The 14522-nt window shown below is 41.6% G+C and overlaps 1 protein-coding gene across 2 annotated transcripts in view; it reads left to right on the top strand.

Moving 5' to 3' along the window:
• The window catches only part of ADARB2 (adenosine deaminase RNA specific B2 (inactive)), a 325628-nt gene that overhangs the window by 196954 nt on the left and 114152 nt on the right, over positions 1-14522 (top strand). For both annotated transcript variants that reach the window (XM_075492432.1, XM_075492431.1), the window contains exon 2: positions 7657-7743. In XM_075492432.1, coding sequence (XP_075348547.1) covers positions 7657-7743 — 87 coding nt within the window. The remainder of the gene's footprint in view (positions 1-7656; positions 7744-14522) is intronic.

Below are 14522 nucleotides of genomic sequence, written 5' to 3'. Positions count from 1 at the left end.
TTTTAGACTGCCATCTCCAAGCCACAGCCAGATCACTTACTTAGAAAATACATAATATAGTACACTCCACAGGCAGACGGAGATGCACGTAAACTGATAATAACTCAAGAGTTTTTATCTCTATGTGTCCTCAAGCAAGGCAACAGGAGAGAAAAACACTCTTGCAACGAAATTAAATAGTTTTAGATCTAATTTTACTAGGCTGAACTAGATTTCAGATTGATTTCTGTGGAATCTAATAAAGAACAACACACATACACATTGCCTTTCTTATAAAAAAATCCATCAACCACCTTGTGTTTTTACTTACTTTGCTCTTTACTAGAAGTAATAAGAAACTAATATTTCACAACACAACGCGTTTCATTCTGTAAATGGTCTTTCATGGTAAAGGAGCTTGGAGTGGGCTGTTACGGAGCGCTGAGGTACAGTCCTGAGATTTGTCTACTCAAACACCTATTTCATACAGTGAAACTGCAGCTAAAACCCACTATCTCTGGGAAAGGAGGAGAAGAGAGCTGCAGGACATGCCACTGTGGAACGGAACAATATGTCGCAGATGCTGCATACATTGGCTAAGGCCCCTGATGTGATCAATTAAACATATCCCAGAGGATATATCCTGTATCTCAAATCATATTGGACAGATCCATACAAATCACATGCGTGGCTTTATTGCTGGCCCTTTCTGCTTCCTAAGTGACAAACTAGAAGTTACTTTGACCTCAGAGTAAAGGAGCGTGGCCATGTGCGGAGGCCCTGGTGGGATGCAGGGCTGCAGAGCAGCCAGAGCACAGGGCATGAACCTACCCCTGCGTGTCAGGGGTTCGATCATCACTGGCAAAACATTTCACATAGCTTCCCCAAAAGCTTTCCAAGGGTAGCGGTTCTGGGTCAGTAAACAGCCAGAACAGGATGCACAGAGATAAAAGGATTAGTCCAGTTGCCAGCCCCCTGAGCTAACTGATGTTTCACATTCAATGTTCTCTGCAGTATCATAATACCATAAACTGTTATTGCTATTTAATATAATGGCATTTCAGAGCTCTCATCTTGGACAAGGATCCCATTTTGCTAAGCACTGAACAACAATAGAGCAGAAAGATATTCTCTGCCCCAAGAACTAGTTAAATAAACGATAAAGGCAGCAAGTAGATCTATTTACAGCAGACCCCTGCACTTGGCAGGCCACGATCACCTTCCAGGCAAGGCACAGGGACAGGTGCTTTTGTGCGTGGGCGCTGCATCGTACTGAGCAGCTTGTTGCCCCGTTTTAGAGGAAGATTTCATGGCTCTGGGTTCACACCTCTGACTCAAAGCACAACCTGCCTTGTGCTGCTGAAAGCCTTCGCCTGAAACTCTGACTATCCAAATGTTCCCTGGTTTTATCTTCCCTTTGGTTATCAGACAAGAAAAAAGGTGTTCTGATATTTCACATCTTCATTTCAGGTCCCTGCTGAAGCAGAGAACAAAAACAGTAATGCTGAATACACTTTTTTCTTTTAAAAACCTAAATTCCTTAATCGGAATATTAACTTGTCCCTCTGCTTTTATGAAAAGTGTTCCAGGCAAAAAATCTTATTTAACCAGAAGGCTTTTCTCTCGGTATATTCCTCTGCTATCTCCAAGAAAACTTTCCCTACTGTTCCCACATGGGCCAGGGTGGGAACAGTAAAAGCCTTGGATTGAAAATCAGTTACAAAAAGCAGATCTTTAGTAACTGTCCACTTCAGAGGCCACACTCCCAGGGACGCCAAGCAGCAGATCTGCAGACAGAAACCGTCCCACATATTTTAACCCTTTCATATCCTCCGGTACCAGCTGCATTGACCAATGGATCTCAAGGGCTCATGATGCCAGCAAGGCTTCACCTTCAGATCTCCCAGTGTAGCAGTGAGAGACCAAAACGCAAACCAAGGAGGAATAGGCATATGTTAATAGCTCCTCGCAAATATATGCAGGCTTGAATTTATCCTGTGCAATGCAAGGCACCAAACTGGAACTCCTGCACCGGGCACACAGCCGTGCCAAAGCTGCTGTTGTGTCCGTACAGAAACACAAGCCATCTGAAGGTGTTTCGGGCAGCCACGCCTCTAACTTAAACACCACGGCTAGAGGGGATGGACAGAGACGGTCCTCCCAGCCCCACCGGTACCGTGGTGGTCATTCACAGGCGCCCCAGCACGGCTTTGCCAGGGTGGGTATAAAAGAGCATGGCCCAGAGCCTTCCCCCTTGTCTGTGAAACCAGAAGCACTTGGACAATGCTGCTGCAGCCCTGCACACTTGGTAACTCGTGACTGGATGGCTGGTTCTCGAATTCAGCTGTAAAGGCTGATTCTGACACCAAGCAAGTAAATCCCTATCTGGAAACTGGCTCCTTAAACTAAATGATGCAGCATGGTGGCTGTACAAGCCATAATTTAGAAGGCTGTGAGGCCTTCTCATAAGTGCTGTGCTTTAAAGACATTGCTATTTTCCCCACAAATTTGCTGTATTTTTCTTTTGTGTAAAGAATCCCCTCATCCTGCCAATCACTGTCAGCCCAAGCCTGAACTGACTAAGATATGAGAAAGAAGATAGAGAATCATCTCCTGACGTGCAGGCTCTCTTCCCTCCCTTATCCCCCCTTTCAAAATAAATCAAGGCTGACACAGCTGTAAAAATGTAACTATTTAAGTAGCTGCAAATACTGCTTTAGAGAAATAAAAATAAGTTGTTTTTTCAAGAGGTTTTGCAGCTGAGTTTACATTATTGCATCAGAATTGACCCTTCCTGAGTAATTTCATACTCCATGCAAACCAAACGAATTATTTAGGACTGGTTTATAATGTCCGCATTGTGTTTTTAAAAGAATACTGTCAAAGAAACCTCTGACAAATGAAGTAGCTTATGGCAATCAATTAGAATACGAGAATGAAACTAATTCGGTAAAACATTGCTAACGCTGATCTGGCAAACTACTGGTAGCCATCTGTCTAATCCTTCTTGTGTTCAGAAGTTGCATTTTAAAAAACAATTATTAATAGTGCTCATTAGCTGCCAAGCAAAAGAGCATGCCACAAGCTTCTGCTCAGAGATTAGCTAATATTAGCAAATACTACTCACTTTTCCAAGTTTGAGCTAGAACCTGCTGTGTGATCTCAAGGCCAGGATGAGTTTTTCTGCTGGGGGCCACAGGGGTAAGGGAGAGACTACAAGGGATGGACCCAAGGACAGGTGCAACATCCTGCCGACGCCAACCGCCTTCCTACAGCCCTTCAGCCCCAACGGCTCCTCGACCTCCCCACGAGACAATCTATTCCAGTGCTGCACTATCCTTACTGTTAGGAAGGTTTTTTAATGTTTGAAGTGAATTTTCCTTGGTACAATATAAGTCCATTACTTCTAGTTGTGTTAATGCACATGGAATACAGTTGAGTCCTTTCTTCCATGCAGCAGCTTTTATGTATTTGAAGACCGTTGTTATGACCCTACTCAGTCTGCTCTTCTTAAAGCTAAACAATTTGTCCCACATGTACAAGGCCTGATTTTTAAAAGTGTTGAGCTCCTACCGTTCCCATTGCTTTTATTCAGGTGATTGAGAGTGAAAGAACTTCGGTACGTCTGATGATCAAGCCGTATTGTCTGGTGCCCTTTAAATACTGATAGGTATGAAGGACACGAATGCTGTTTACAGCTGCATATGTGTACTCTTGTGTTCACAATAAAAGCGTATTTACGGGACCTGTGGCCAGTCTTCTGACTGCATCCACAGGGCATGAGCAACTTCACAAAAGGAGCAGATTTGAGCAGAAACTTGGCTGCCTTATATGCCAGGCTTTGCTGAATCCTTTGGACTAAATAATTTTCTGTTTTTAATGCAAAACATATCTTGGCCGACGGTTTTTTGATTTGTTTAAAAAATTTATATGTCTACTGTCAAAACAGTATTCATGATTATTTTTTACCTACTTGCTGTTGTTGGAAAATATATACTTAAGAAGCGTGAACTGAAATCCTTTTTCCATTCCAAAACAGAGGAGAGTAAGGTTTCTTCCTATAATGGGCTTTTCATCAGGAGAAATGGTGATTTTTGTGCTTAGGGTGCTGGAGCAGAGTTCCACTTGGTGTCACTTGGAAGGAAGTTTTCATAGTGAATACGCTACAAAATATGATGCTATCATCTTGCGTTAGTGTTCCAGGGTGGCTAGAAAGAAATCCCACTGTACCTGCTCTTGTCTCTCAATTTCCATTGTAAACACAGCTTCCTTTGTGTCCCTGTAGGCCCTCATGAAATAGCTCCTTCATGTCATCGGAGGCTTTTGGTACAATTGTAATGCAAGCAATAATAGCTCCTTGTATTGGTTCTCGTAAATGTAGGGCTATGTATTCTGCCATTCTGGAGAAAAGAGGTTTTGAAATGTCTTGTTTTCTTCTCTTAGACCCTCTCTCCTAGCCTTGAAAAAGAATTTCTTCAGACAAATACAGAGAACATTTACAATTATAAAGTAAAAATAGCCACTCTAATCTGGGGCTACCTGTTGTTGCTTATTTTGGGGGGAAAAAAAAATCATAGAAGGAGAAGAGAGTGAGAGAAAAAAGGAGTCTTTAAAGGTATTTCTCCATATGTTTTTCTCCTACCCATCCACGTCCTTTATTCTTATTCATAAGCTTTCATCGAAGTGCTGGAAATAAGACTAATTGTGATGGACGTTAAAATACACAAGGACCGTAAAGTGTGAATACACAACTCTCCTAATCTTGTTCTGAACTGGTAAACAAAAATAACACTGAATTTCACCATTGACAATAAAGTTGAAGTAGTGTCCTATGGTATATAAATGCTAATTGGCAGTAACGTGCAAACAACGGAAGTGCACAATCTTACCAATAGTTTTATATCTAGCCAGATTATTTCCCTGCAAAAACCTACATTTAATTATCCTGTCATCTATCTTCCCCTCCTCCATAGGCTCGATAATTCATCTGTGCTACGTGCATACTACAGCTCTTCTCTTCTTACATCGCTCACTCAAAAACCCTGCCCTCTTCGTCCTTCCAGACACACACAAAATCTTCCATTGCTCAACCAACGGATTGAAATATTAAATTATAATCTTTATCATCTGTATTGATTGAAGGATATCCTGTTATTAGGGCCTGCCTGAGTTTGGTTGTCGCAAACCCATCCATTGCTGCTCTGAGAGTGCAGTAAATTTTGCAGGCCATCCCGTTTCTCTGCCACACAAAGCAAAGGCACCGGCAAGGTCTTTGGGGACAGGTGGGAAACAATAACAACAAAAGCTTAAGATGGCTAAAGGGTCCCTTAAGGCAAAAGGGAAAATAATTTGATAAATTTCAAATCCACATTGTAAATCTCACCTATTGATTGCACAAAATTGGTTGGGGTGAAAGATAAATCATAGAATATTCCCTTACCTAATAATAGTATAGTATAAAACTACATGGTTTTGCTTTTTGATTGGTGGCAGGAGTAGGCATTAGCAACCTCAGCAAGAAAGCACATGTCCTCAGTGCTTGGTTAATGGATTATCTCTCTATGAGAAGTGAGAATATTTTCTCAGCAAAAAAGCCTTAAGTATGTGTACGACATCCAGTGTCTTGAGGGTTGGTTCTGAAGGTCTGACAGCCATCAGCAGTCAGGCACAGGCAGAGTACACTTCAGCTCACTGCATCGCAGTATCCAGACACAACAGTCATTGCTGGTGCTGAAGCCAAGGACTGCCCTGATCCTACATCTATCATCTGAAGTGTTCTCCTTACCAAATGTAGCTTTTGGATTAGGTCCCAAAAGCCTACGCTCTTTTCACTTTGATCAGAGAAACTGGTTGAGAAAGTCTGGAGTGAATAACAGCTTTTATCCTGACCACAACCCAACAGTCTCACACGCACTGAGATAGTGTTGTACAGAGATACCACGTTTCTCAGTGAGCAACATCTCAGCAAAAAGTGTCAAAGTATTCACTTAGGAAAATCTTTTGGCTAAAGCGTTCATAAATGGCTTCATTCTTTTGGTTCATGACATCCCTACAATCCCTTAATGAAATTGCAATTCAAGGAGGCTAATTTGTGCTCTAATTATATATTAGTCTGGGTTGAAAGGTTTCTGGACAGAAAAAGGTTTTCTTCGGGCAATCTTTTATTCCACTTATTGTATTTATTTAACAAAGAGCAGTCAGCTTTTACTGTGCTTTTTCATAATAGAGTTGAGCTGTAGTGTTACCTAGCTAAGGGCAAACATCTGCAGTAATTTTTGATGGATTCTGATAACAGTCTTTAACAAGAGCAAGGATTATTTGCAAATGTAGGAAGAACCAGGCCAAAAAGCTAACAGATGTGCTGCTGAAAAAGTTTAAGAGCTCTTCAGCTGGAATGCCTTCCAGACCAGTGATAGATTAGCAGCCAGGTACTTTAAGGAAAGTCAGAGAAATACTTGCTCACCAATAAAGAAAGTCCTTATGGAAATCATTTTTCCTGTGTCACTTGAAAGGAGACATTCTTGGTTTGTTTTTTGATGCTTCTACCACAAGATGAAAGCCCAGCATTGTTCACAATGTGCAGGATTCAGAGCATTTCCACCTAACTGAGGGTTTCTAAGCAAAGGAGTACTTTAGGAAAGCAACTAAGTCCTTCAAAGCTATGAATCACTTTCGTTTCTTCTGCTCCCTAAGGTAGACACCCTGTTGATGTAGGTCCTCAGCAAAGTACCCATAGTTTCTCAGGAGGAATTCAGCCTAAACAAACGGAACAACAAACTAAATAAACTAGTTAACAAACTAAATAAAACATGTAACATCACTGTATCCCTGTTTCTAGTGTTTAACAGCAACTTTTCACTGTATCCCTGTTTCTAGTGTTTAACAGCAACTTTTCCCTATAGATAAATCCTGAGCCAAATTTTGAGCTAGTGTAAATCAGTATCAGTTCTCATTTTGCTGAATCTGTCCTGGCATCTAATGCAGAGGCTGATTGTGGCACTGGAAGTAAATTTCTGTGCCATCTACTATCTGCAGGATAAACAGAAACTGCACGTAGAAGGAGCTACACTTAATACGAATGTGAATAAGATGGATTTCAAATGGGATTCTTATTGTTTGGATAATAGCTTCCTGTGTGCACCATAAAGGTTTTCCAAAAATCAAATCAATTATTTCTAGAAGAATTAGAAGCAGTTGTAGTCTCTTGTGCCATCAGCACTTGAGCTTTCTCTGAGACTTCTGGTTCAGCCTCTGTCAGGGAGAGGAAACAAGAGGAGGTGGGCTGGTGGTCTCATCCATTAGAGCAGTCCCTCATGTCCTCCTCCCAGGGCCGACCGCCTCCAGCTCTCACCCTCCTCCCCCATTCCCAGCTGGACCAGCTCAAGTATCCCGCATTCCCAGCCCTGCAGTGCTCGGGCACCAGTCCTGGGAAGCATGGCCAAGGAGCACTACACAGGGGCAGGAACCAGGAGGGACGTGCGGTTGGTATTTGCACCTGCCAGCTGTAATAAACATATTGCAGTTCTGTGAATTTTGGTTGGGGCTGTAGAGTCAGGAAAAAACGAAAAAGAAACAGACTTGACAAGATGTTTTCACCTGAGAAAAAGTGTGGAGTGGATCAGAATGCACTGACAAAATACTGATTTTATATGTCTCTTTTCTTCTGTTTTCTTCTAGAAAAAGTAAGCATACTGTCAACCTTCATAGCGCCCTTCAAATATTTGAGTCCTGGCACAACCACCATGGAGGATGAAGACAATTTAAGTAAGCAGTCTCTTTTTTTTATAGACAGATGAATAATAAAGTTTAAAGATAAAAGCTCTACGGTATAGGGGCAATTGTGGAAAGGAGGTGGATTTGAAAATATTGACAGGCGATAAGCCCAGTCCTCATGTAAAATGCAAAATTCCCTGATGCTGAGTGCAAACACGTTCTCCAATCTCCAGCGAAGGAAGGGTTAATCTTGGCTCACCTTCCCACTTTTCCCTGTGCAGACCCTGGCATGGTAGGGCTGTAAGTGGTGTGTCACAAATACAAAGGAAAAAACTCTTACAAAAAGGAGATGTTTACACTGGGGTTTACAGGACTGTGAAGCTCCTTTTCCTTTCCTGTTTATGTGTCCTGGTTTCAGCTGAGAAACCAGTGAGCTTTATCTTATTTTGCTCACTTGTTTTTCTCACAGTCCCTAAAAATCAGGACATTTTGGTGCTGTGTCTTCCCCCCATTTATATTTCCTTGATTACAAAAGGACTTTTGCAAAAGTAAAGAATGCAGGAACAAGCCTTCTACTTGAAAAACTGTTTTCTCTTCTACTTCTGTGACATGACCTGGAGAACAAAAATAAAAGAAAAAAAAGAAAGAAAGAAAGAAAGAAACCAAATCCAATTGAGAAGAGATGATTAACCAGGCTTAAATAAACTAGATGGAACCTAAAAAATAGCCACCGGATTCTCTTGGGCCCTTACACCTGAACAAAGTCACTGACACTCCCTGAACCCGTGACTGCAGAGCTGGAGGAAAATGCTGCTGGGTTTGAAGGAGTTGTGAAGTCTTCAAAACACCAAGAAGTCTGGGATTGTGCAGTTAGAACTGAATAACCCTCAGTAAGCCCTCCCATTTATCACCTAGAAGCAATTATTGTGTGTTATCCAGCCCTGCTTATTGTAACGCATCTTGAATCATTAAAAAAAGGGAGGGAAGCTTTCTGAACCAAATGAGCAACTCTCTGAGTTTTAGTATCACCTACCAGATGGGTTTCTTTTCCAGCCAGACACACACTGACATGTTGCCCTATTAGAGCCAGTGGGTGGGAGGAATGGGCCTTTTGTTGCTAATCTGCCTTGGTTTGATCACGGTGCGGCACCAAGGGGAATAGCTGTTGAAGGAGTGAAGGAGCACAGCCCTCTGTTTTCTGCTGCTGAGTATCCCATGGACATCACACCATTCTGCTGCACAGGAACCAGGAGGTTTTTACATATCTTAGCAAAGGCAAAAAAAATCCTGAAAATCCTTCAAAATTGGTCTCAGGGAGGCTACATTTTCAGGAGGAGATATGAGAAGTGCACACAGGAAACATATTATGCACATGATGAGCTTGTGCAGGCACCTCCTGTGTAATGTTTCCCAAATGTGCTACTTAGTTATTTTTAGGTAATGTAGGAAGTTTGTACAAGCCAAACACTGTAAAACCATTTTCTTATTACTGCTGTAATGCCAAGACTGCTTCGTGCTGGCACTGGCTTTAAAATAGCTCACATGGACAGGGTAAGCTGTGTTTTCTGAAAGAGAAATAGCAAATTTCACTGCTTTCAGGGACATCCTGCCTAGTCCTCTCTTGGGTCAAACATACACTCCAGTGGTAAGGCAGCAATTTGTTTCTTGGCACATACAACACATTTTTAGGTGTTACTATCAGAATCTTTAAAAAAAAAAAGATGAATTAATTTAAAATCAGCCATATTTCAGTGTTCACTTCTAGTATAGTGGTATAAATCCCACTAATTTCTATAACACACATGTACCTGTGTAGTAACTTGACATTTTAAAGAGCTTCAGTGGCCAAAACAGCTTTGAGTACACGCCTTCCTGAAACAGGACCAGACTATAGCTTAGCTTTAGGTGTGGGAGAAATCCAAACGATGGCAATAGACACAGTTTTCAAAACAAAAACAAGGGGGTTGATTCTGTGGGGGATTGCCTGGGGCTCTGGCTGCTGGAAGGGGATATTCACTGTCCTCTTAGAGGCAGGGTCCCTGCTGTATCTCACACTGTGCAATCAAAAGCTCTGGTGCCTCATGCTGCCTGAGGCGGACTTTGACCAACATGCTCATAACTGAACATGCTTCTATACACTGAATCCGGGGCTGGCAGTCATCCTACAAGACTGTTGCATTGGCTGAAATGCATATGTTGGGGACCATCCCCATCAGCTTCCTCTGTAATTCAGTAATTCGGCTCTGAATAAGCGGAACCTTCTTTTGTGCTAACAATTTAACAGCAGCCTAGGAGAACGCTGGCAAGGTAGAGAAGTGGTTTGCTTATCCCTGTAGTTTTCTGCTCACTGAGCATCCTGTGGGAGTGCCCCTTCCCGGACTGTGCTGTATCGATAGGCAGAGTCCCACTAGCTGCAACGGATTCAAACCCTGTTTCACATTCCTTTAGGCCTTCCTTACAAAGGGAACCATGCCAGGTTAACTACACATGCATTTTCAACTGGTGATTATTAACATATAGACACTACTATTGTGGTTTATGACCCATGAACTAACACTAGAAAGATGTATCAAAGGCACTAGGCACCTTTGGAATGGCATTTTGGGTAAACTGATGAAGACCTTATCTTGAACATGTGAGAAAAGGACCGCTCTATTCATTCCCAGAAGTCGAAGTTAGCTAAGAATGTAAGAAATGTCACACAGGATTAGAAATAGGAAGTTTAGCTCTGTACAGTGTCTTCAACATTTGCTGTTAGTGATGCATTGAGAAAAAGGACATTTAAATGGTTATCTTCCCCTCGGTATATCTTCCTAGCACCCAGCAAGAAATCTACTCACCTAGATTTTGCACCTGAATCATCATATTTCTTAGATATCAACAGACCTGTCTAGTCCTCTCCAGAGCCCACTGATACTTCTGATCTCAACACAGCCAGGAACAGGGAGTTCAGTGATTTAGTGTGTTGTCAAAAAGTGCACCCTTTTATTGCTTCAAGCCTGCTGTCTCTAGTGCTTGGATTGCATGAAACAGTGAATAATCAATCATTCCCTGTTCATTGCCTGCCTGCCTTTCATGATGTTACAGACCTCTGCCTGTCCCTGATCTTTAATCGTTCCATCCACACTATGTCACGGTATCAAGGCAGGCTATCACCAGACACAGGTACTTGCAAATCTAGGGTGTACCTCCAGCAGGAGCATATGATTCCTGGGGATCTCATTGTGCGGTACTTTCGTATGCACAGACTCAGGGCAGCACCCTTCTGGAGGTGTATGCCTCTCCCCACTCTCCCCAGTGCCTGCAGAGGGAGCTGATGGGGATGGTCCCAAATATGGATTTCAGCCAATGCAACAGTCTTGTAGGATGACTGCCAGCCCCGGATTCAGTGTATAGAAGCATGTTCAGTTATGAGCATGTTGGTCAAAGTTCGCCTCAGGCAGCATGAGGCACCAGAGCTTTTGATTGCACAGTGTGAGATACAGCAGGGACCCTGCCTCTAAGAGGACAGTGAATATCCCCTTCCAGCAGCCAGAGCCCCAGGCAATCCCCCACAGAATCAACCCCCTTGTTTTTGTTTTGAAAACTGTGTCTATTGCCATCGTTTGGATTTCTCCCACACCTAAAGCTAAGCTATAGTCTGGTCCTGATTCAGGAAGGTGTGTACTTAGAGTCGTTTCTGCCATGGGCTGCCCACGGTTTTTGTTGCATGCACTTATTTGCTAACTTGGACAGAGAGCATCGGAGTCTGAGTATCATCTAAGTCAGGTCATTAGGTCATTTGAATAATTTCCCTAATTGGTAAGAGCTGTACTAGATGTGCATGGATCTCACAGTTATTTCAGATAATAAGGTGGGCAAAGTAGAGTATCTTCGTTCTGGAACAGCTAGAGGCAATGGCAATCACCTTTCACAAATTTTCCATCTTCACTTTAAGCAAAGTCCTGTACTTTTTTGCACTGGTAATGCTTCCTTTCACAGTGTGGTGTTACACACCAAGAAAGTCTAACGATACTGTTTTAAACAGCCTGAACCCTGTGAGCTGGTGAGGAGGATTCAGCAGCAACAGAGAGATCATGGTCGGTTTCCCTTAAGTAGACTTCTTTCATGAAAGTTTAAAAATACATATCTGTGTGTTTTCGTGGAAGAGAAGAAGGAATGATTTCTGTGGTTAGCTACAAGTTCATTATTCTAAAGTCAAGAATACAAACCTAAAAATCCCAGCAGAAGAGTTCCCAATCCTCTACTGTGGATTCAATAAGTGTATGAAAATGCCATCTTCTTTGCAAGAGGAGACTGCCCTACATTGCCTTTGATGTAGTAGCTGACCTTGGACAAAGGTACCGTGGCTCTGGCTGCTGGGTTCATACTTATTGCTTCTGATTTAAATTTTTTCACTTTCAAGTATGCCAGAAATTATCGAGGTCAATCCTTCTAACCTCTGCAGTCAATGTGATGTAGATGGACAGCAAAAATGTACTGTACCTAAGCAGGTCAAACAGGTTTTAGATATTAAAACGCAGAAAAATAAAAATTAAGTCCTACCTGTATTGTTGAGAATGCGTTGGTAGCAATCTGGTGTTTACTAAACATTTCTAAAGACAGTAACTCCCTGTGTCAGAGCTATCAGTTGAATCACAAGTTTGCTATACTACAGAGATTGCAAATTCTTTCTTTCAATATCATAGCTTTTCAATAATGTACTCCCCCTTGTAATTCAATAGTAAAGATGCCAGCCAAAATGAAGATGCCACCTACCACCTCTCCTTTCCCATCCTCCCTGGAAGTTGGCTTGGCAGCAGAATAACCTTCAACAGGAACAATATTATCTCTTCAAATGTAGCGTGGAGTATCGGATGGCTAGTTCTGCAGAGCCCTTATGACCCAGAGACATAGGCAGTGTCATTATTAGTGATGCATTATAGTTCTGAAAAGCTCTTGATGATGCAGACTCTCCAGGTTAACTCTACTGTGCATAATGACCAAAAGGAGAAAAACATGAAAGAGCAGACAGAAGACTGAGGAATAATGCATAAATAAATATATTTCACTAACTGCTTTCCTCTCTCCCATTCAATTACTGAAGCAAATACAAGATTGCAATGTCTCCTCTTGCTTGTGAAACTGCAAAAACCAATGAATAAAGTTACCTGAGGAGATATTACAGTGCAGAAGTGTGGGGCTTTTTTAGAAATCTTACACAATAACTTAGAAACTATTGCCAAAATATTATAATATTTTTCTTTCTCCTTTTTTTAACTCTCCCCCCTTACAATTTTATTATTCTCCAACCTTTCATCATAAGAGAACCATATTTTATTATATTTTTTTTCTAAATGTAGAGAATGTGTTTTGGGGACCCAAGAGCAAAAACATTATGAGAGATAACAGGACTGAAAATGATCCACAGTTTTGCATTTTCCCTGTGTGCATCCTTTGACTTACCCCTTTCCTTTTAGTGCTCTTCATTTCTAAAATTGCTTGTGATTGTTCTATTACAGCTGCTTACAGTATTTATCTTACGTAGTTTGGTGTCATTTGCCTGCTTCGTCTGATTTTCACAATAGAAGTACATGTGCCACCATTAGAGAGGTAATCTTATGTCTGCTACACAGAGGTCTCATAGAAGACACATTTCAAAGACCTCCTATTTCAAAGATACTTGAAAGTATAAAGTAATTTCACATTGCCCAGCAGCCGCCAAGTATCACACAAGTCCATCAGGCTCACAGACTTTCCGAGGCGCTCACTGAATGTAGGCTGCCTCTGATTTACATGCCATGATGACTTTTGGCCTGCTGCAGCTCTCACTGAGGTCTGTGAAGAACTGAGCTATTTCCTAGTGTTTCAGGATCAGGTCCTCTAGAAATCTGGTTGACTATAAGGATACTTGCATGGATTTCCTTCGCTGCGACTAGGCCAAAACATACCATAAATACAGGCACGTCACCGTCGCGCACGCTCGACATTGTCCATGTAGCCTTTGTGCCGGATCTCTGGAAGTTTTACACTTGCATCTCTGCATTTTTTTCACTACAACAATGCAAACTCCCTGTTGGCCAAAACCCAGACTAGACAATGTCATAGACAGAATTTAAGACAAACAAGTAATGTTTATTTTATGCTGCCATGTTTTTAGTTAACCACTGTTTTAGTGAGGGTGATTAAGGTAAGATACTAAGGTCACACATTCATGTTCACAAATCCATGGTTCTCTGACTATGAAAGAAAAAACAGCTGGAATAAGACAATATGAATTATAAATACAAATAACCCCTTGAGTTTTCCTATTCAGTGGTGCATAATCAATACAAATTCTTTTCAAACCTGAATATTGTGTGAAGCAAGATCTATCTTCCTTTTCATGCTTCCTGACTACAACATCATTATGTACCATAATTGGCTCTGTAAAAACCTATTAGGTAAGATGAGAGAGGAGGTGTGAAATACAGAACCAAACCTGCTTCCTGCTAAAAAGTATTTTCGAGTCAAAATATTTCACCTTCATTTAAAAAAATGCACACGGCCAAACAGGTGTATTCGGAGTGGGATGGAAACAAGAGAAAGGGTCATGGTGGAAACTGGCTGGCCAAAGCCACTGCCAGGCTAAATAGAGGAAAGTTAAAGTTGGCATCTCCTTCCCCCTCTGATCAGAGTTTCCATAAACAGAGTTGTGAACTCAATGAGAAAAGACCACATTATCCTGTATCTTAGTTAACCTGACCTTTTAAATGTCTTACTTCCAGAGAGGCGGTTTAAAGATGTCATATTTTATACAGCTGAATGCCATGTGATGAAACTTTTCTTTTTCTATTGTGTATTTCTTTTTC

The sequence above is a fragment of the Mycteria americana genome, chromosome 2 (genome assembly GCF_035582795.1).
Source record: "Mycteria americana isolate JAX WOST 10 ecotype Jacksonville Zoo and Gardens chromosome 2, USCA_MyAme_1.0, whole genome shotgun sequence".
Classification (NCBI taxonomy): Eukaryota; Metazoa; Chordata; class Aves; order Ciconiiformes; family Ciconiidae; genus Mycteria; species Mycteria americana.
The sequence above is the reverse complement of the archived record's forward strand: the minus strand, read 5'-3'. Positions and strand labels throughout refer to the sequence as shown.